At 35.1% G+C, this 21,446-nt stretch overlaps 4 protein-coding genes across 5 annotated transcripts; 1 reads left to right on the top strand and 3 right to left on the bottom strand.

The window, feature by feature from the left end:
• Window positions 1-550: 550 nt before the first annotated feature.
• On the bottom strand, window positions 551-1,527 carry LOC110701698 (zinc finger protein 7-like). Its single transcript, XM_021879325.1, has one exon. It carries the CDS (start codon window positions 1,408-1,410, stop codon window positions 868-870), a length of 543 nt encoding a protein of 180 aa, XP_021735017.1. The 5' UTR covers window positions 1,411-1,527; the 3' UTR covers window positions 551-867.
• Window positions 1,528-3,278: 1,751 nt separating this feature from the next.
• LOC110701741 lies at window positions 3,279-6,240 on the bottom strand. 2 transcript variants are annotated; one of them, XM_021879372.1, is made up of 3 exons: window positions 5,978-6,240; window positions 5,691-5,883; window positions 3,279-3,616 (listed from the first exon to the last, which is right to left on the bottom strand). In XM_021879372.1, the coding sequence occupies exons 1-2, from the start codon at window positions 6,127-6,129 to the stop codon at window positions 5,733-5,735; spliced, it is 303 nt and encodes a 100-aa protein (XP_021735064.1). In that variant the 5' UTR covers window positions 6,130-6,240; the 3' UTR covers window positions 3,279-3,616; window positions 5,691-5,732. The 2 variants fall into 2 exon arrangements, with proteins under 2 accessions (XP_021735064.1, XP_021735065.1); XM_021879373.1 differs by having other exon boundaries at window positions 3,333-3,616; window positions 5,765-5,883; window positions 5,978-6,237.
• Window positions 6,241-6,808: 568 nt separating this feature from the next.
• Window positions 6,809-9,406, top strand: LOC110701740 (pentatricopeptide repeat-containing protein ELI1, chloroplastic-like). The gene has a single exon (XM_021879371.1). It carries the CDS (start codon window positions 7,407-7,409, stop codon window positions 9,306-9,308), a length of 1,902 nt encoding a protein of 633 aa, XP_021735063.1. The 5' UTR covers window positions 6,809-7,406; the 3' UTR covers window positions 9,309-9,406.
• A 199-nt stretch (window positions 9,407-9,605) lies between these two features.
• Window positions 9,606-20,173, bottom strand: LOC110701738 (WD40 repeat-containing protein HOS15). The gene is made up of 14 exons (XM_021879370.1): window positions 19,978-20,173; window positions 17,266-17,411; window positions 16,436-17,171; window positions 15,175-15,269; window positions 15,028-15,074; window positions 14,414-14,558; window positions 14,047-14,110; window positions 13,409-13,567; window positions 13,187-13,308; window positions 12,538-12,612; window positions 11,789-11,842; window positions 11,617-11,690; window positions 10,819-10,893; window positions 9,606-10,092 (listed from the first exon to the last, which is right to left on the bottom strand). Exons 1-14 carry the CDS (start codon window positions 20,036-20,038, stop codon window positions 9,873-9,875), a joined length of 2,073 nt encoding a protein of 690 aa, XP_021735062.1. The 5' UTR covers window positions 20,039-20,173; the 3' UTR covers window positions 9,606-9,872.
• Window positions 20,174-21,446: the final 1,273 nt, after the last annotated feature.

Below are 21,446 nucleotides of genomic sequence, written 5' to 3'. Positions count from 1 at the left end.
AGCACATCGTTTATTGTCAAAGACTTGATGCATGAGAGCCATTGTATAACATATAAAAAAAATCGGCTCATTTAAGTCTCGAGCAAACCTTGAAGTCATGTTAAGTTTACTCAAGATGAGTTTTTCTAGATCTACTTTGGGTGGCTCGCGAGCAAGTTAGCCAGTTAGGCATCGTTATCACTCCTAAGAGAAATAAATAAAACTAAAAAAAATACACCAAAAAAATTCCAGTTTAAGTAGTAGTCTTCTAACTCATACATGTTTGATGTATATCTCTGAAATGAAGAAATGCAAAAAAAGTTTAAAAAATAACCTCTTTGCCTACTAGGCCAGTTTCTGATTAGCCGGTTATCAGTTACATACAAAATCAAAATATCTACTATTCATAATCATAACAAAGGTCGCAATTATAACTTTATAAGCACTATAGTTGTAGCTGTTAACCTTAAAGTTAGAAGTTAAAATCACCTTCTCAACATTGAGGTCGGATAGAATTGTAATTTCGGCTAAGTAACGTGATGAATACTGTATATGTTCTGAACTGAGGTAAGCTCGTACCACCGTCCAAAGGCTACAGTTATTAAGCTAGTTATTATTTTACGCTAAGATTATCTCAAGGTAACCAAACTACAAGTAAGATCACCAGTATTGCTTAGAACAAAATATAGCGTAGAATAATCAATAATCAAGTATTAAGCGGCACATGTTTTGGGTCAGGTTAATTAGGTTTGTTTGGCTCTAGAGATCATCCTATCCTGAAAATAGAAAACGGAAAGGAAAAAAAAAAAAAAACTACATTATCTTATGGCTAGCACCAGAATTGAGGTTTCTATTTATGCCGACAGCTTGAGGAAGAATAAACCATGATCATAAGCTGAGATTCAAGTCAATCTCGTTATGATTCATGAGTTTCTTGCAAGGCTGCTGTTTTGGAGTCCGAAAACTTCCAGGCCAAACCAATGCCGCCATTTCTTCTTCAGGCCTATATAGATTACCACTCCATGTGGTTCCAAACCCACAGCTGAATTCATTATACCGAGATTCACTCGACATCAATATCTCTCTGCTGACAGACTTTTGAATGAGTGAATGCGGCTGAATACCAAGTGACCTAACAACTCGAGCACTGCAAATAGGTGACACTGACCTAATTTCTTTCATCAATAGTCTATGCCTCCTAGCTTCCCTTCTCTCTCTCTTGTGTGCATTCTGATGGCCACCCAGCGCTTGTGAATTAAAAAACTTCCTTTGGCAAAAACTGCAATTAAAAGTCTTAATCGTACCACCACAGTCTGAATCTACCTCAGCTGTAATAAAGCGTAGGCTTAACCAATTACCTATCTCAACATTGATCTCGTTTTGATCATTGTTGACAGTTTGGTTTTGACCATCTTCCCTCTCCAAAACCATTTTAAATCCGACAATTTTTCTTCTTGCAGGGAGAAGGACTAGACATGCATACTCTTAAATAAGAGTAGGAAAGATGAAGAAGCATCTTAAAGATCCTAGTGGAAAAGGATGCTTCTCTATTAAGATAAACACAACTTTCTGATTAACATATCATCAAAAAAATCCTTATCTCAACTTTAAGTGCAGCAGGTTTCTGTCAGGATTTTGGTTCCATCATCAACTCCTCCTATTTCTATCCCAAATCAAGTAGGAGTGTAGGACTATAATTATTGAAGAATAAGATTCTTTGGTAGTTGGGATGGTGGGAGTTATTCATACTGCTTTTCCTAACCTTTTCAAATGTTTTGTTGGAGTAACTACAGTTGATCAAGATTCTCCTTTCCAAGGAGAAAGATGTGTTGGAAAAGCTGCATTCTGCTTCTGCCCCATACTTTTCGGTAAGCCTGTTAAGAATGAGGGCAACTTGCTATAATTTGGACAGCCCCACATTTACATGTACAGAAATTAATAGACGTTTATGGTCTAATATTTTTGAGTTCATTCTAATAAGGTACTTATAATCAAAGCCAGAAAATATCGGCATTTTTTACCAATCATCTGCAGTTCTTTATTCCATCTTGCAGCTCTGATTCATACATTTAGCACTTATGAGAAAGAGTTCAGTATTACTCCATTAAAATTCTGACGCATAATCCTTAAAGCTGCACTTAACATTTTCATTCAGTAAATGCAACACATAACTAATTTTTCTAAATCTCACCTCCTACTGATCCTCTGCTTCTCCCCACCATAACCAACCTTAACTTCTACCCCACAAACAAACCAAAAAAAAAACCTAGAAATTTATCCTACAATGCCTCTTTTCCTTTTTGGGTAAACCAAAATATAATGCCTCTTTCTATTTAAATGTTGTATTTTTTTTGACAAAATTACCCTCTTTTTAATGAGTTGTCATCTTTTTTCCTTTTCTTTTTTGTATTTTTAACATCAATTTCCAACACTTTCTCTCTCTATCTCTTCAATTATTCCCAAACTACTTTTTCTTTCTCTCTATATCTCTCTAACCCCACATGTACATATACTTCTAATCATTAGTTTTAAGGAATTTACAACTTTCTTAATTTCCGCACAAGCATTATTGTGAGACGGAGGGAGTATTACTAAAAAAATTACAGTACAAGCATTTCAATTTTAAAGAAGAATATTCCTATTGCTATAGCTGTTTTTGTGCTTCAAATTTTCTATGGCATCCTAGTAAAGTTAGCAAGTTGAAAAATTGCTTAGCATATACTTCAAGATGGATGTCTATTCTTTCCCATTTGGAGTCCCCAAAATTACTACTGTGTATTCTAGTTTTGATCAATAAATTCTTTTGCATTTGATCAAAACAGAACAATTCTTTTGCATTTGATCAAAATGGAACTATCTGATAACTACCCTAATCAAACAGGGTAGCAAGATAAGATCAAAGTTTTTAAGGCTCCATGGTCAGCACTGTGGTTGTCTGGTCTACATTACGATAAATTCTATATTGTATACTAGTATTTTTACATGAGACAGCATGTTAACTCAAAATGGTGTCCCATAGCTAATGCAGCTAGAGTCCAGCTTCCAGAGTCTATCTTATCCCTTAACACACCCTTCTTTCTGGAAAAAAAAATCCTTTGCATAGCTCAGCAAATTAAAGACCGACTCAAAGTAGCAATCTCCAGTAATCAAGTAATACGATTCCTAGGTTAATACTACTTGAAGAACTAATCATAAATCTAACAGAGTGATAGAATCATAGAACGATCTTCATCCCAGACATGGGAAGGGAGGGGGGGAAGGAACATAAAAATCTTGAGCCACAGTATACACAAATGGGGTAAAAAAGTATAAATGCAAGCGGAAGCAAGCAACAAAAAACTGACTAAATGGGGTACCATCAATCCCTTCAATAGTTTTAATAAAAAAAGAATCACCTACATAAAGTAATGTTAAAAAGATTATTTATAGAAGTATTCAAGAAAAATCTAACTTGATCTTCACAAGGTTATTGAAAGTAAACTTCCCAACAGATCCTAGGAAAGTGTAGATGAAACCTACTTATATTTAATCCAGCAGCCTACTGCAAGTTGGAGTGTTCCATGCACCAATTCAACTGCCATCAACTGAGTAAATTCCTTTTTTTTTTTTCCTTCACCAAACTAGGCAATTTAAGTACCTAAAACGTTAACAAAATATATTAAGAAAAAAAATCATCAACAATAATGGTGCATGTGCACAACATGAATCAAACTGTTATAAACATAATCTGGAAGACAAGAATGTCAGCAGAATTAAGATGATCTTCACAGCTCAAATACACTAAAATCTGACATCATATTTATTGTACCTTTTTATATTTTTTTTGGGAAAGGAACTCAATATAGGTTTCTTGTTCAGAACCTCAGTTCATATTATAAAATTATGCTTCTATTGTTCCTTGTTGCTTAATGGTTACTACATTCAGTAGTGCGTTCTTTGAAGTTCAACAAATGCCCACAACCCTAGGGAGAGATGCCTTATCTAATTCATCATAGTGCTAGCAAAAAATAACATTCAACAAGTATTTACAATTATACAATATAAATATTCAAGGAATACACATCAAGGTTTGTTACCTATGTATTCCATCAAAGTGCTAGCAAAAAATACAATTGCCAAACATGACTTGGATAGTGGTGTCAAAAACAAATCATACAAACCCAACCCAAACTTGAACCCGTCCCAAAAAAACCAAATTCGGAGTTTGTCTTGTATGGACACAATAATTTAGCATGCCTTAAATTTAAAAATGGACCTGACGGGACCTGACCTCAACGAACCCAAACGTCCGATCCGGACACCCGAATTCACAACTCTAGACTTGGATAGAGGAAACAAGAATGACATGACGATTATGGGTTTGCAAAAGCATGAAGTAGATGCGAATAGAGGAAAAGAAACTTCTTGGATGATCAAGAGAGATAAGTTTTTGGTTTATGCAGCCAAACCAAACCTTTTGGGAATAAGGCTTTTTTTTTTGCTATTGTCGTCGTCGTTGTTATTGTTACCCATGTTACTAGGACTCAAGTACATGTCGGAGTATTTTGGCTACGACATATATACTTAATGTAAAATGAAAAATCACAATAACTGTTACACAAAAACACCCTCCTTTTTTCAAGGAAAGCAACCCTGTCCCTTATGGTACTTACACATCAAGAGAGGAGGGAGGGGGAACGAAAGAACCTAAGAGCTCAATTCTTTTCTTGACAAATCTCCCTTGCTTGGAGAACAAAAGAAGTGACAAGGGTTCAAGCTAATTTAAATCAGAATACAAACCCCGATATGCATTTTGGCATTAAAAGCGACAAGGGTGTACTTATGGTAATCGGTTGTACTTAATGGCTAAGGGCTAGAGGTTTAGCATCTAGCCTTTCTTCAAATCTATGAGGGGCATGTGAAGGCGTGAAGACCACAACTAAAAAAAAAATCACATTATTATTCTTCATTTCCCTAAACTCATACTAGAATTCCTTACAGATGTGCCATCTTAAAAAGAACAAAATGGCATTTTTTCCCTTAAAAAACAATGCACCTTGTGCAACTGATGCCCATGCCAGTGCATGAGGCCCATGACCTCATACAGTACAGTCGTGCCTGAGCTCCAAAAAACTTCTGCAAATTAGACTTCTCACTCTTTTCTCAATAAAGGCATTGGATATGCAATTTGGCATCTTGCAAGTTAAAACAATGCATGTTGTCTTCCAATTGGACAATTGACCCAAAAGAATTTGTTTTACAAGTAATGGAAATATTAAAGATCAAGGCACACACAAACCTGTCAATATTCTTGGTCAACAAAACAAATCCAAACACTTCACTTGTATCTGGTATAATGTCCAAATATATCTTATAACCAAAATTCACTTAATAGCTGAAACATATAAATTAATCACCAAATTCAAGATGCGAATAGCCAGCCAATGTCATTCTAATCTAAGTTCATCCAATGTCTTTCTAATCTAAGTTCATCCAATGTCATTCTAATCTAAGTTCATCCAATGTCATTCTAATCTAAGTTCATCCAATGTCATTCTAATCTAAGTTCATACAATGTCATTCTAATCTAAATTCATCCAATAACTACAAAATCAAACCGTTGAAAATGCAGCAAATCTCAACAACATAAAAGCAATTGAAATGAACAATAAAGGAAAAGCAAACGAACACAAATATAATCGTATAATGCCACAAAAAAAATTGAGACTCACTAAGTGTGAGGGAAATAGAGAGAGGGGAAAGGAGAGAGAAAATTAGCGATCTTGACAAGTGCGACAGAAGGTACCCTGAGACAACTCGCAAAAAGCCCTAGCGTCGACTGCAATGTAAGATGTCAATCGAGTGTCGACCACCACCGAATGCATCGGCATCAACGATTGCGCGCATCCCAACACTTCAACGCTCCTGAACAATTGATAATGAATTCATAAATATCAAAATTTGCAGAAATAAGAGTGAAAAATCACAGAATTGAAAAATGGGGCGGAAAAACTGGTACCTAGGGTTGGTGAAAGAAAGACGGCGAGAATTGCGAGCGGGGTTAGGGAGAAGCGGCGAAGGAGGGCGGCGGAAGGCGGTGGAAGGGCGGATGGAAGGAGATCTGGTTGCGTTGAGGAAAGACCTTGAGAATGATCCACTTCTCCACGCCATTGTTGTTTGTTTTCAGTTTGGGTGCTCAATTGCTTGCTCAGAGTTGAGTGAGGAGGGTTTACTGAAATGTAGGGTTTAAGCCTTTAAGGGGATATGGTAACAATAACGTCTGGTCACCAACGTCAAGGGCACCAACACTATATGAAATATAATCTATCTAAACCGATATTAATAAATCTTAGGTAGTGTTCGGCGCTAATTTTTTAGTAGCTTTTAGTGGTTTGAAAAAGTCAAATCACTACTTAACAAAAAATAGATTGTTTGATAATATAGTGGTTGGGATAGATTTGAGTGGTAGAGGTAGCTTTTATCAAAAGTTAAAACTATTAGTTTTTGAAATTAGAGGTAGCCATTGACATAGGTATTGAAAATTTAATCTATAGTTTTTTAAAAAAATATTGATTTTTATATATAACAACTAGTCAACCGCTACTTTACCAAACATTCATATCTAAATTATTTATCTTCACAGTTAACAGCTACCTAAATAGCTAACGGCTATCTTCACAACAATATTTTGCCGAACACGCCATAATTTATTCAAGTACCTATCTATAAACAAGTTCACAACCCAATCTAATGATGTCAAGTAAAACACTTACGCCTTATTAATTGGACAAGCAAAGTAACATCTGTTCAAAGTTTATTGGTGTAGATTTTTTTTTTTTTTTAAATCCATATACTTGGTGTAGTTGGTAACTTTAGAGCTTCACTTTCTGATCTCATGGGTTCAATTCCTGCCTGTTCGTATATAGGCTAGTTAACCTATGACTCTATGAGAGGTACTGATCTTGTTGAGTCATTCTCCATAACAAAAAATAATAATAATAAATGTTGATTTTCTCAATAATATTTTATTTTATTTTTCTATACATATAAGCGTTGGATATTACATTTTTCATAATTTAGCTTTAGTTGAGTAGTTTAGCAAATACGAAGTAGTATCAAACATCAATTGATGTAGCACTTGAAAAAAAAAAAAAAAAAAAAAAAAAACACATAATCACTTTGTACTACGGAGTACAACATATAGCCGAACGAAAAACTTAAATCACCTCTCCATAAACCCAACCCGCCATATAGATTGCCTTATGGCCCTTATCAAACCGAAGTGAGCAGAATTAGGCAAATCCGCAAATGGCTTATACAATAATACAACTCACAAGTAATTAAATCAGCAATCAATTGAGAGTTTGAGACATAAAATTTTCGTTACAAATGGCTTTTTATTTTTGAATAACCGGTAAAATTCAACAACTCCACTTGTAACAAACGCCATGTCTTCCTCTCCTCTGTTCACATCCCAACCATCACCACCCCTAACCAGCCGCACGGCCCGTACTCAAAACCTATCTCCACCGTCGAGCCACCGCCCACCACCGGAAAAACTCGCATTTTTGCTCGACAAATGCAGGAATCTCACCCATTTACTCCAAATCCACGCCGTAATTCTCCGGCACGGCCACGAAAACAACCCCATTTTGAACTTCAAGCTTCAAAAGACCTACTCTTCTGTTGGACATCTTGACCGATCTTTCTCTCTCTTCAAAAAGACAGCAAACCCAGATGTATATTTATACACTGCTATCATCAATGCTCATTCTTCTCGCGGATTGCATCTTCAGGCTTTTGAATTATATGTTCAGATGTTAACTCAAGGTGTTGAGCCCAATGTCTTCACTTTCTCTTCCCTATTGAAATCTTGCTTGATTAAAGATGGGGTTTTGCTCCATTCGCAAGCAATTAGGTTTGGATTTGATGGGGATTTGTTTGTAAGAACTGGAATTTTGGATGTGTATGCTAAAGGTGGGGATTTGGTTTCTGCACGCCAACTGTTCGACACAATGCCTGAGAGAAGTTTGGTTGCAGTGACCGCGATGCTAACTTGTTACGCAAAGCATGGGCATCTAGATGATGCTAGAGTGCTGTTTGATGGGATGGTGGAGAAGGATGTGGTGTGTTGGAATGTGATGATTGATGGGTATGCTCAACATGGAAGGCCTAATGATGCATTGGTGCTTTTTCAGAAAATGTTGAAGGCGAAATTGAAGCCTACCGAAATTACTGTTTTATCAGTATTATCTGCTTGTGGGCAACTTGGGGCACTTGAGTTAGGCAGATGGGTTCATTCTTACATTGTAAATAATAGAATTCAAGTTAATGCTCATGTGGGTACGGCTCTTATCGATATGTATGCTAAATGTGGTAGTTTGGAGGATGCGAGACTTGTGTTTGATGGTGTAAAAGGGAAGGATGTTGTTGTTTGGAATTCGATGCTTGTTGGGTATGCAATGCACGGGTTTAGCCAAGAGGCATTGCAGTTGTTTGATGAGTTGCGCGAGAAGGGATTTCGCCCAACTGATATCACCTTTATTGGTGTCCTGAATGCTTGTGCTCATGCTGGTTTGGTATCCGAAGGGAAGGAGTTTTTTTCTCTGATGAAGGATGCTTACAGTCTTGAACCGAAGGTTGAGCATTATGGATGTATGGTAAATCTTCTTGGGCGCGCTGGGCATTTAGAGGAAGCTTACAACCTTATCAAAGGCATGAATGCCGATCCTGATCCTGTTCTTTGGGGAACATTGCTAGGTGCTTGCCGTCTACATGGAAATAATTCTCTAGGAGAGGAAATTGCCAAGTTTCTTGTCAGCAGAAACCTAGCAAGTGACGGGACATATGTTCTTCTATCGAACATATATGCAGGAGTAGGGGACTGGGATGGTGTAGCCAATGTGAGGGCCATGATGAAAGAGAGAGGGATACAGAAGGAACCTGGTTGTAGTTCTATTGAGGTGAATAACAAGGTACATGAGTTTCTTGCTGGAGATTTGAGACATCCAAAGAGCAAAGACATCTATAAGATGTTAGAAGAGATGTATAAGTGGTTAAAAGATCATGGTTACTCCCCTCAGACAGAGACCGTACTACGTGATGGTGGAGAGGAGGAGAAAGAGCAATCTTTGGGAGTTCATAGTGAGAGACTTGCTATTGCCTTTGGCTTAATTAGCACTTCTCCAGGAACTACAATCAAGATTGTGAAGAACCTTCGCGTATGTTCAGATTGTCATGTAGTTACGAAGCTGATCTCAAAGATTACAGGACGCAAGATAGTTGTGAGGGATAGGAACCGATTCCACCATTTCGTAAATGGCATGTGTTCTTGTGGAGATTATTGGTAGTTAAGGAAGACCATGATTGAAGAGTTAAAATTATCAGAGTTGTTGTCTACTGTATGAAATTACTAGTATATATACCAAAATATGATCCTAAATACAAATCTCCAAAATCAATCCCTCACGCAGCATCCAAGCAAACAAGAAGCTTTAAATTGGATGAAGAAAACAACGCAAACAGCCTAGTAAAACTTCAGCAACAACCAGCTAGAAAAATCATGAAGCCCTCATTCCCTACTGACACAAATAGAGCTAAGGTAGGATGAAACAGGACATGTAAAATGCGTATGCCGATAACCTGTAGATCCAAAGCAACTGGAGACTATAATAATAGAAAATCAGAAGGGCCATAAACTTTGATCTCAAGTGTAATCTGCACAATTGTAATTTAAATATTTAATTACGGTTATCAAATAGCATAATTGTATATTGCGGACCAAATCTACATCACTAATGAACATCTAATCCTAACCCAAACTACAGAAAGAATTCCAAGTACTTTCTAAGCTAAGCCAAAACGTTAAAGCTCGGCATCATCTAGTTCTCATGCATGCTCTGTGCCTCTGACTGCTACATTCTGAAATCCAAAACGCATACAGTATTGTTGGCAAAACATGCGGCGATTTTGTCGCCTTCCTTATTCCAACATACTTCGAATATGCCCCCGTTTCCAGAGTACGTCTTCACAATCTTTCCCTCCTTTAGGGACCACACGTGCAACGATCTATCCAAAGACCCGCTAGCCAAATATTCACCATCAGGACTGAATGCAAGTGAGTATACAGCTTCCCTGTAAATGGAACAAGATCAGGCTTCATAGAAAAACATAAGCAGCTACTTCATATAGAGATATAATCAAACAATACAGTCAGATGGAGATCAATAGATCATAAACATTCCAAGAATCATACTATAAACTTCTGACCAAACTCTACATGCCCGCCCCTGTCTAGACTATACAAGCCTTTTGTCAACTATACACCCCTTTCACAACCCACGACATGATTAATAATGCTTTTCTTCTACTTATCCAACAGGACACATGAAGCAGTATCAGAGACCCCCTCCTTTTCCATCCCCAACCAAATGTGACTTGTATTCTTACTCAGCCAGTCAGCCTCATTTCTGGGCAACTCCGGACTCTGGATCATCATGTATCTCGTAGCTTATTATGTGGTCATATTGCTTTCCTATTTCAATTTATAATATAGTTTTGCTGACCTCATTTAGAGTAGTGCTTATGATACACTACAAGTACAAGACAGAATAGCTAATTTACTGATCATCTAAATTTTAATTATATTTGTAATTCCTGTCACTTCAGTAAAATATGAACTCCATCAAATGAACTGTGAACAGAGCAAAATGCGTAGTAGTTATTAAAAAAAAGTCATATTTTCTTATCTTCCTCTCCCATCATAATGAGAGGCCCCCAACATAATCCATGTTTACAAATCGCATCGTATCAAAAAAAACCATCAATCATAGACCAACTACATCTCAAATGATGAACTACCTGTGACCATTCAAGTTATGCAGTAGTTTTCCGAGCTCCACATCCCATAGTTTCACAGTGGAATCAAAAGATGCACTGCAAGAAAAATAATCATAGAAGTGCATAAATCAGCAAAACAAATTAGATGGAATGGCAGGTGCATTCATTCTATAATCTTCCTGTTGCAGACTGTAAATTGATTTGAGAAATAATAAAAACATATATATGGGAGGTAAAATTGTCCTCTCTTTAAGAAAGGTATGCGTAACAATGTAACATGTGTCATGACTCATAAGAGATGTCAGCCTACATTCTAGCAAGTCAAGCCAATAGATAGTCTTGAGAAAATTATAGCCGTGATTGCATTGTGAATTTAGCTCCTTTTTAATCTCATTTTCCAAATAAATGGAAAATGAATGAAAAATAAATTGGAAAATGAATGAAAAATAAAAAAATTTATACGAGTACTATCGCTTCTTTCAAGTGCTAGGCACCTCAATAACAAGAAGTAGGAATCAGATACTACAGCATTTCAAAAAACCACAAGACTTGCATAATTATAATATGAAGTTTTTTATTTACAATAAATAAATAAGCCTTCAACATGCCCAAGCAGAGAGAATTTGTTCATACTAGCTACATGCTATTCTTAAACCATTGAGTATAATAGGTGAGCATAAATAGTACATGTAAGCCATGAAGATGCCAAAAGTAAAATACAATGATCTATAGCTACAAGTCAACAGCAGAACCATAATTGATTATCCTGTCAATCCATGATACATTAATTGCATTAGAAACAGTAAAGAAGAACATTACCTGGCAAGAACCAATTGTTGATTGGGATTGTTAGTGCCAGAACCTGTAGGGCTCCACCTTATAGTGTATATCTCCTAAAATAAAATATATGATATATAGATTTGAGATTGACGCTATATTAAGATTCCATAGCAGAAAATAAATTTGTAATCAAGAAAAGATCAAAGCAAACCTTCGAATGATCTCTTAAATCATGAACAAAAACATCATGCTTCATACTCCAGACCTGCACATCCATTTCACATATGGATTTACAAATCAGCATATAATATGAAAAATAACCTATGAAAAAATAATACCGCAGAGAAAGAAAAAGCACACCATATTTTCACAAAAATGACGGGAAAACTTCATAGTAATTAGAGAGATAAAGGGTGTTCATATCCCTTATAGGTTTAATTTTGCTAATCATTACTATAAATATAGCTCAAAAAACTAAAGATTTCACAATAAAAATTATGGGAGATCTCATATCTGAGTTTCTCTACTTGGTCTTAATGCCTGACAATCTATTAGTCAACCACAATGACAACCCAGTATGAATTCTACTGACAAATTTTGATAAAATAACAACCATATGCAGCCTTAAGTCCTCAACCATAATTTGTCACAAACTCTTGGTAGGAAAATGGAAAAAGAAAATATTGTACACATTACATAAGAATACTTCATATAACGTTAAAGAATCTTAGTAGCTGCTCATCAAGCGTTTCAGATCAATTTATCAAGTATTCATTTCCTCTCATTCTTAGTTTGGAAAGTATTCACGCTTTCATACCTAAAAGAAGTTATTCTCCTACACCGTACGAAACCAACTAACACAGTATTGAAGATATTGCATAGAGAACAGAGAAAATAATAAATAGATCAGGCCAGCAACGGATATTACACATAACTAAAGCTAATAAGAAAAAGAAAAACCTTTGCAGTGCTATCATCCGAGCAAGAGGCCAATAATGTCCCAGTTGGGTCCCATTTCACACAGTTAACTTCACCCTGAAATTGCAAAAATATATATACAAGGAAAAAAATTATAAAATACTAACAATAGTTAAAACATCCTGTAGCATTATTCAGTAAAAACTAGGGGGGGAAAAAAAAAATCAAAGTATTCAAAGAACACATTACTCAGCTGCATCCAAACCCATATAGCCCTGAACCCCCACCCTCCAAAAAAAAGGTAGTCAAAGAACAACCAACAATTTGAGCCACTTAACTAAATAAATCTAAGAATACTTTGGATTGATGCACTCAGTTCTCAAACATAACAAACAATGGACAAAAAACTAAATGCCCACCAAATTCTGAATTATAGTCAATCTCATATTCTCAACTGGAAAAAAAAAAAAAAAAAAAAAAAAAAAAAAAAAAAAAAAAAAAGCAACACAATAACAGAGAAATACCCAAAAGTTGTTATCACAAGGCCAGGCTATAAGCAGACAGTACGCAAGAATCCATAAAACGTATTCACATATATTAAGCCATTTTATCCAGCAAGTGCTATGGCAGTATGGCTTATGGGAAAATACGAGACATGCATGTAAAAACAACAAAGAAGAAGAAAACAAACCTTATGACCTGCAAAGGTTTTGACAGGGCTGCTTTCCCCGACTTTACATACATAAATCATGTTATCTGTAGAACTTGTTGCAAAAGAAACATTGTTCCGCCAGTCAACATCTAAGGTCGGACCTACAAAAAAGAAAACTTGAGTATAATGCACATATACAACTATCTTAAAAGCTAAAAATATTCCATTGTAAAGTTAATAACAGCCCCTTTTAAAAAACACCTGAATGAAACTCAAACTGCTGCTTTGGCTCTTCTGCCTTCACATCCCACACAATGGCTGTTTTATCACAGCTACCAGTAAGAAGATAATCACCCTTCTTGTTCCATTTTAAGGAAAATATTGGCCCCTTGTGTCTACTTAATGTACTCTTCAGGTCACCTGGTCATCAATAGAAATATATATATGAAAAGGAGCTATAGTATCTAGACAACAATCTACTACACAGCTCATGCATTAATCAGCTTAATAATGACTACCTTACTCTCAAAAAGCGCTGATCAGAAAATACAATTTCCCACAATTATCAATGACCAGAAGAAATCTAATTAGCCATTGCACTCCATAACAAATCCTTCCAATTATATTACTTATATATGGTTTAGCTTGCTTTCTTAACAGCCACTCTCATAAGTCTTAGATTAACCCCCCCCCCCCCAAAAAAAAAAAAAAATAAATAAATAAATAAAATAAATAAATAAAATAAAATAAAAACAAATACTGTAGTTTGTACTTTGTAGTCAGTGGCTTAGGGAAACTTTGGAAGCCAGCAGTCATGACTGTTAACCAGTAAAGACCAATAGACTGTCCAGTTTTTCCACAAGTCACCTAGCAAAGATGAGAACCAGATATAGACGTACCATTTGTGTTCCAAATTCTTGCCTGGCCATCATAAGACCCTGTAGCAAGAAGGGTACCATCCCCCTGCAAAGGAAACAACAGAAAAGAACTTAGAGCAAAGAAGTTGCAGCAGTACACTAAAATTCATATAAAACTCAGGTAACGAAAATGAATTTTCTTTTGATCTGCAGGCTAGATCACTAGAACATGCAACAAACAAATTTTGATTCTGTTCTTTACATTATTAAACTACTTCACCCACCGTAGAGGTCTTGTCAATCTAGTGAACTTTATTGATTATTACTGAGCAACATATAATAATATGATGCAAAAACTAGAGATGGCATACATTTAAGCAATTTAGGAAATAGCTCTAGTACAACTTACATTCCAATCAAGAGTAGTAACGTCTTTGCTTTTCTCATTTGTTTTCCCCTTAACATGCTTCAACACAACAACGTTTGTGGATCCATTGTGTGATCTAGAACCTTTCTCAGGCATTGTCCAAATCCGAGCCGTTGAATCCCCAGAACTAAAACATACAGAAATAAAGAGTCAAAATCAAAAGAGAAGCAACTTTAACCTTCCACAGTGTCAAAGGTAGAATAAGGCAGATATGCTAAGGCCTATAAAGATATATGGTAAATAACTCAGAGCACCTGACTAATTTACCAAAAAAAAAAAAAAAAAAAAAACCAACAACAACAACAACAGAAGCAAATATTACTCTTCACGAACAACTATTTAGCCAATTGTATAGACTTCAAACAGCCAAAACATAAGAGAACTATTCAGAGATCAAGCACTCAACATGTAAGTATAGTAAGATTTGATGCAATACTTAGTCTCAGTTCTAGAGTAATGTTAATAAATAATTAGAGCTTGGTAAGCAGGCTCATTTATTAAAATCAAACAATAGTATTTTGGTATGAGAAAAAAAATAGACTACAACACTTGAAAGAAAGCTTAGAAGCAACCAATCAAGTAGCAAAAGCACTCACCCAGATGCAAGAAGTGAACCAGAAGGGCTCCATGCACAAGCGCAAACCTAGACAATATATGAGTCCATATAGCTTCATCATATCTACAGAGGGAATAATAACATAAAATGTAGTGTAAAGGCAAAAGGAGATAGTTTGCTATTAAACCTCAGATGTGTGGCCCTCTAATATTGTCACGTCAGATGCAGAAATTTCACATCCCACAGAAGGGGACGATGGAGAGATTTCCATGGGCTCAGGATCTGTAAGCCATGACAAAATTAGCTTCAGATGACTAGACAGACAAACATTTTAACCATAAAAATACAGCATTGAAGGAAACAGCAGGCAAAAACATGCAAAAAGATCAAAGCACAGCCTATCATGGACTAGTGTCTACTATAACATTAAATTGCAAATACTTGTTGACTAAGTTGCATTGGTTTCCAGCACTTAGTAACCAAGAAACTGAGACATAAAAACAATAATAGCTAATCAGCAAGAGTATCATATGAAGATGGTAGCACTATTTTCTTCATCGTTTCCTTCACCAACAAAGACAAAATATAGATGGCAACAGCATGATACTCTGTAACAAGATATTGCCCTCACCAATACTATTTAAAATATGACAATAAATAAGGATGCAGAGAAATATTAATTAGCCTACATCCATTGATATGATTTTGCTACGTCAAACAAACTTCACAAAATCTAGGTACTTAATTTAGAGTCAAGTGAACCAACACTAAACAATTTGATCAAACTTACCAAACAATAAACCAAACTAGACCTACTCTCATAAGTTTAATCACAAATCTTTAAACTTTATTAACCTAAATCACACAAAAATTAACTTAAAATATATAAATTCTGGAATAATCTAACAAAGATATCTAGATAAGATAATAAATAAAATAACCAGGACTCCTAAAATAATAAAACACTCTATTTTATATGCGTAAATCAAGTCCTTAAGGAAGTAGTAAAACTGTGTCTAACTGGACTAGGATTAAAAAGATATATTTAATACTGATTGGATTAAGATTAAAAAAATATCATATCATAAACAAAACAGCGACAGGTAAGCATTATCAGATATATTTTTTAGGATAAAAAAGTTAATTTAGAGTTTTAGTTTTGATAACTTTTAATCCTTTACCTACGTAAATAATTTATAATTTTTAAACCATATCTAATAAAATTCCTAATTGACTAATTGGACTAAGATTAATCCTAGTAATTCCTTAACCCCAAATGTCCTCTACCCTGTCCAACCAATACAAGACGCCTAAAACAACCTCATATAGATGACTCAAAAACGATGTTAGCTTTGAGTGTTGACCTATGCTACTCAAATACAGAATTATACAGGACAGGAAATAGAATTCGCATCAAAGCACATAATGAACACATTAAAATAATATACCAGGACAAACTGCATTCTCTTCGTCTTTGATGGCAGGCTTCTCTTCACACTCAACAACATCTTCTTTATCAGACGGATCTTGTATCTTAGGCTTTTCCTCCTCCTCTTTAATAGCTTTTTCTTCCTTTTCTTTCCCAGCTTTTTCTTCCTTCTCTCTCCCAGCTTTATCTTCCCTCTCCTTCACAGCTTTTTCATCCCCCTCTTTTCCAGATTTTTCTTCCTTGTCTCTTCCAGTTTTCTCTTCCTTCTCCTTCCCTGCTTTTTCTTCCCTCTCTTTCCCTAACTTTTCTTCCTTCTCTTTTGCAGCTTTACTGACCATCTCTCTCGCAGCTTTTTCGTCCTTCTCTCTCGAAGCCTTTTCATCCTTCTCTCTAGCAGCCTTTTCATCCTTCACCCTCGCAGCTTTTTCATCCTTTTCTCTCAGAGCTTTTTCGTCCTTTTCTCTCAAAACTTTTTCGTCCTTTTCTCTCGCAGCTTTTTCATCCTTTTCTCTCACAGCTTTTTCATCCTTCTCTTTACCATCTCCATCCTTAACATGATCTTTTTCCCTATCAAGCCTCCTGTTATCTCTTCCTCGCTTTCGTTCTCTATCACGATCCTTTTCAGATTCTTTCTCCTTATCTTTCCTTGAAATTCTCCTCTTCTCTTTAACCATTCGGCGCAATTCATTCACATCCTTAGTGATAAGATCCAAAGGCTGTATAAATGAAAAATCTTCATCCATATCTGCATCACTCTGCAGCACCAAAGAAAAACAACCAATGTCAACATCAAAACCATAACAAGGACAATCAATACATTAAAGATGAAGGTTGCATGTGTTTGCTAACATTATTCACGTTAGCTTCCATTTCCAAGTATTGTAACCCTTTCTGCACAAAGGTGATCAGAGCACCCGGTGGAACTAAATTGCCATCAATGGTGCACTTATTGATTCCGGCTTCGTATCCTAAAGCAAAAGCAGAATGTGTAAACCCTGCAATGGGAAATATGTTAAAAAAAATGCATATGTCAAGGTTGTTATCTTATACATCACTAGAATATAAACATATGGTCCCAATTCTTCCACATCTTGGGTCACGAGCACATTTAAACATGAAATGCTCAATTAAGAATAAAGCAATGCATAAACTAGTAACAAATATGAAGAGTAAAGCATTTCCTTTCAAAGGAAAGGGAGTCCTCTAATACATATCACCATTTATCATTCAAGAAAAACCAAATAAAGTAGAAAACAACCTGATAATCCTAACATTTAAAACTCTGATTAAAGCAAAAACTAATATCATCATTGGCAAGGTCTAGAAATATCTTAATGAACAGAAGTGGATATAAAGTAGAAGGGTAAACCTTATTAAAAAGAAGCAACATGGAGAGTTATATCACTTGGAAAAGCATTTAAACATAAAAAAGACAAAGGGCTTAAAAAGGGGCAAGATAATATACAGCTTATAATATTGAGAAAAAGTGGATATAAAGTAGATGGGTAAACATTATTAAAAGAAGCAACATAGCAAGTTATAACACTAACAGGAAAGGCATAAACACACAGAAGAGACAAGAAACTTATTAAGTGGGCAAGAGAATGTATAACTTCAAATATCAAACTAAGAATGAGATGTACAATTTAAGTTTAGTTCAATCATGATCAAATAATAGAAAAGCAATCAACCTTGACCAATCTATAAACAGATCATAGCAACCTTATCTATAAAAACACCATTTTGGTCTCCTAACAATGTTGCAAACCAAAAGCATTAACTCCACACCCATTAAAGTTATAATTTAAGCTAACTCTATGGCCAAGACTCTTGTATATGACCCATAACAATATTCCCCATATTTCACGGCCAGCCTTCTTATTTCGCTAAAAAAAGAGGCACTCAGTTACTACAGACTTTATCATAAGGTTTTTAACCTGAATGCCAAAATAGCTCCAAAAAACAATCAACAACAGTTTTAATGCAATAAATCACCCTTCAATAAATGGAAAAAATCATCGTATGCCATCTAAGTAAAGCACATTTGAAAGAAAAAAAAAAACAATGAGGCAATCTGAGCACGACATGTTGTGAAAAAATGTATAAAATGCACCAAGCCAATAACTACCAATAGAAATTACCAAAAGAGGCACATCTCTCATAATCAGCATTGTAATTAACATCATAACTAGTAAAAAGCTAAAAACCTTTGAAGAACCTCATAGACTTTACAGTCCTTTTCAGTCGATTAACACGAGCAAGGCCAAATAGGTAATGTATAACTCAATACTGAAGCATTCTATATTAATGATGAAAAATTAAGCAAGACAGCAAAGATTTCATCCAAAAAACAAAAAACAAAAAACAAAAAAATAATTCAAAATACCCTACACATATACAACTTTACACGTAAAATGGGCCTTAAAATCTCAGGAAACAATAATCTACAAGGCCATAAGATTTTGATAAAAACAATAATAATCAGATAGGCAAATAGTAGAGAGGAAAATATAAGCTTGGATAGTTGGGTCTTAAAATTCTAACACATTGTACAAAATCAATAATGGAGCTTCACTAGGAGCTTTCATTAATCAGATGAGGTACCCTCTAGTAATCTTAACTAAATAATTGTGGTCATTCTAGCGCGATATGGCTTTGTGGGATTGAGTCTTGCCATTAAGCAACAAGCACTCAGGTAGACAGGTTTTCTTAGGAGATTCAATTAGCCAAAACAGCTTCTATATCCTACAAAATTGAGAATATCTCAAACTAGATGAATCAACACTTCAACAGTCACACATGATTCCCCAACAATTCACTTTTAGCTCCCATTTCTTCATACCTTCACCATTCCAGTTGTCTAATCTCGAGAAATTAAAGCTGAACCAATCATACATCAATATTACCGGATTCAATAAATTGTCAATTAAGTTTCCCAATCCGAAAAAAAAATCCACTCTACATAGACTGCTCATTTTATCTCGTAAATTTCCACGGCAAAATTCAATTTCCTCAAAGTTGACCACTCACTTTCCACGGCAGTTAAATCCACTCTACACTCCTACAGTACCCTCTCACTCACAAGTCATAACCCTAAATTGCAGACAAAAACTTCAGGATGGCATCTCACAAATTAATCCTAAACATGCATGTCTCTAAACTATCAACTATCATGTAAATTTGCGGAAAATTCACTCTAACAAATAATTAACCTAACAAGTAAGCACCAAAATCATAAACCACAAATCTGAAGAAACCATCAACAATACAATTCCAGAATTTAATTCTAGCCTATATAAAACCAATCAAAACCCTAATTACTTACAAATCCTCGATTCTCAAACACAAAATAACAAAATCAACAAAAATGCAAACAGGAATACTCACAAACACAATCAAAATCTTCGAATCACTGAAATTCGGCAATAATTTGATGAGAAAACAATTCAAAAACCGAAAATCAACAGCATAAATTGGTCGCTTAAATTGAAAAATTAAGATTATTGAAATAATTTTTAAAAATAAATAGAAAAAAGGATGTGAAGAGAAAGGGTAAACAACCTGATTCTTGAAGATAACGGAAAATGAGGAAGTTTAATTCACCGGAAGATATAGAAGACATCGTTGCGAATTTACCGGTGACTGGTGGAATTAGGCAGCCATGAATTCCGTGAAGAGAGAGAGAGAGAGTGAAAGAGCTGCTGATTTACAGGAAAGGAAGTTACGGAGTTCAGAGATTATTTGATGTTGTGCGCCGTTGAAGGTTTTTTTTTACCCAATTTTGGTATGTGGTAAATTTTAGGTGGGCCCGTTAATTGGTTAGAGAAACGGGCCGAAATGGTTCGAGGCGTAATGCAGATACGTAGTAAATAATTACGGTCACGGATTTCCGGCTGTTGTACGATAAAAATATACGGAGTATAAGATATGAGTACATGGTATTTTTTTGAAAAACTAGGGGAATGCGCACGACATAATCAGTTTTTATGGTCGAGTTATAATTGCTTGTCATGACACTCAAAACTTATTGGATAGACTTTTGAACGCATATACTAAGAAATAATTCGTTGACAATCATATCCTTGTGTAGACATGGAAATGTAATACTTGAAAATATATATACACTATTCATATTTTAGTTGCAAGCTTTTTGTGTTGTAATATGGCTTTTGTTGTGATATATAATATACATCCTCCGTCACTTTTAGTTCCAACACATGAAAATATATATACACTATTCACATTTTTATAACTAATCTTTATTTTTATTGACTTTTTTTGTTGGGCAAAATAGTCATGTGGGATCTTATTAGATTCATCTCGATTTATATATATGTTTTAAATATTTAATCTTTAGATCTTTTTACACGTCTAATCAAAGATACGGAAGATTAAAATTATGCATTTGCAAGCTTGAAAGTTAAAATGTTGTAACTAAAGTTAACGGAGAAAGATTCAAAAGAAAAATGTCTAATTAGATGATGAGGTAAGTAAAACACATAGGGAGTGATTTTGATGGGTTTCTGTGCGTGTATGTTTTTTTTTTATTATTTTCTTTTATTTTATATAAGATAATAGTAACAAAGTGGCTTGTATCCATTAGCAGGTGCTTTAATTGAGGACTCCTTTGCTTCAATGAAGGAGAAAAAGAGAGTAGGGAAGTAAAGAAGGAAGGAGAGAGTAATGGGGGTTTAAAAGAGAGGAAAAGGTTGGAAGGGAAGGGAGACTAAAGAGGATAAACAAATATGAAAAGTATAAACACACTTAACAAGTTAATATAACATAAATGGGTATATACGTAAATAAACATATTTAGGGGTAAAAAAGTCATCACACTATTCATAAGAGTTCTTTTAAACTTTTTATAAGGTAGGGATAGGGAATTAAGAAGTTTTTGTAAGTATTACACTTCCTTTTTTAAAACAAAAAACTAAATTTTAATATTATATCTCTCTCCTCTAGCTCATTATCCCTAGCTAATCTCACTACTACATTTTTTATTATTATTTTTCCCCTACTTTATTTCAAAT

The sequence above is a fragment of the Chenopodium quinoa genome, unplaced genomic scaffold (genome assembly GCF_001683475.1).
Source record: "Chenopodium quinoa cultivar QQ74 unplaced genomic scaffold, ASM168347v1, whole genome shotgun sequence".
Taxonomy (NCBI): domain Eukaryota; kingdom Viridiplantae; phylum Streptophyta; class Magnoliopsida; order Caryophyllales; family Amaranthaceae; genus Chenopodium; species Chenopodium quinoa.
Note: the sequence above shows the minus strand (reverse complement) of the source record. Positions and strands in the feature narration are given on the sequence as shown.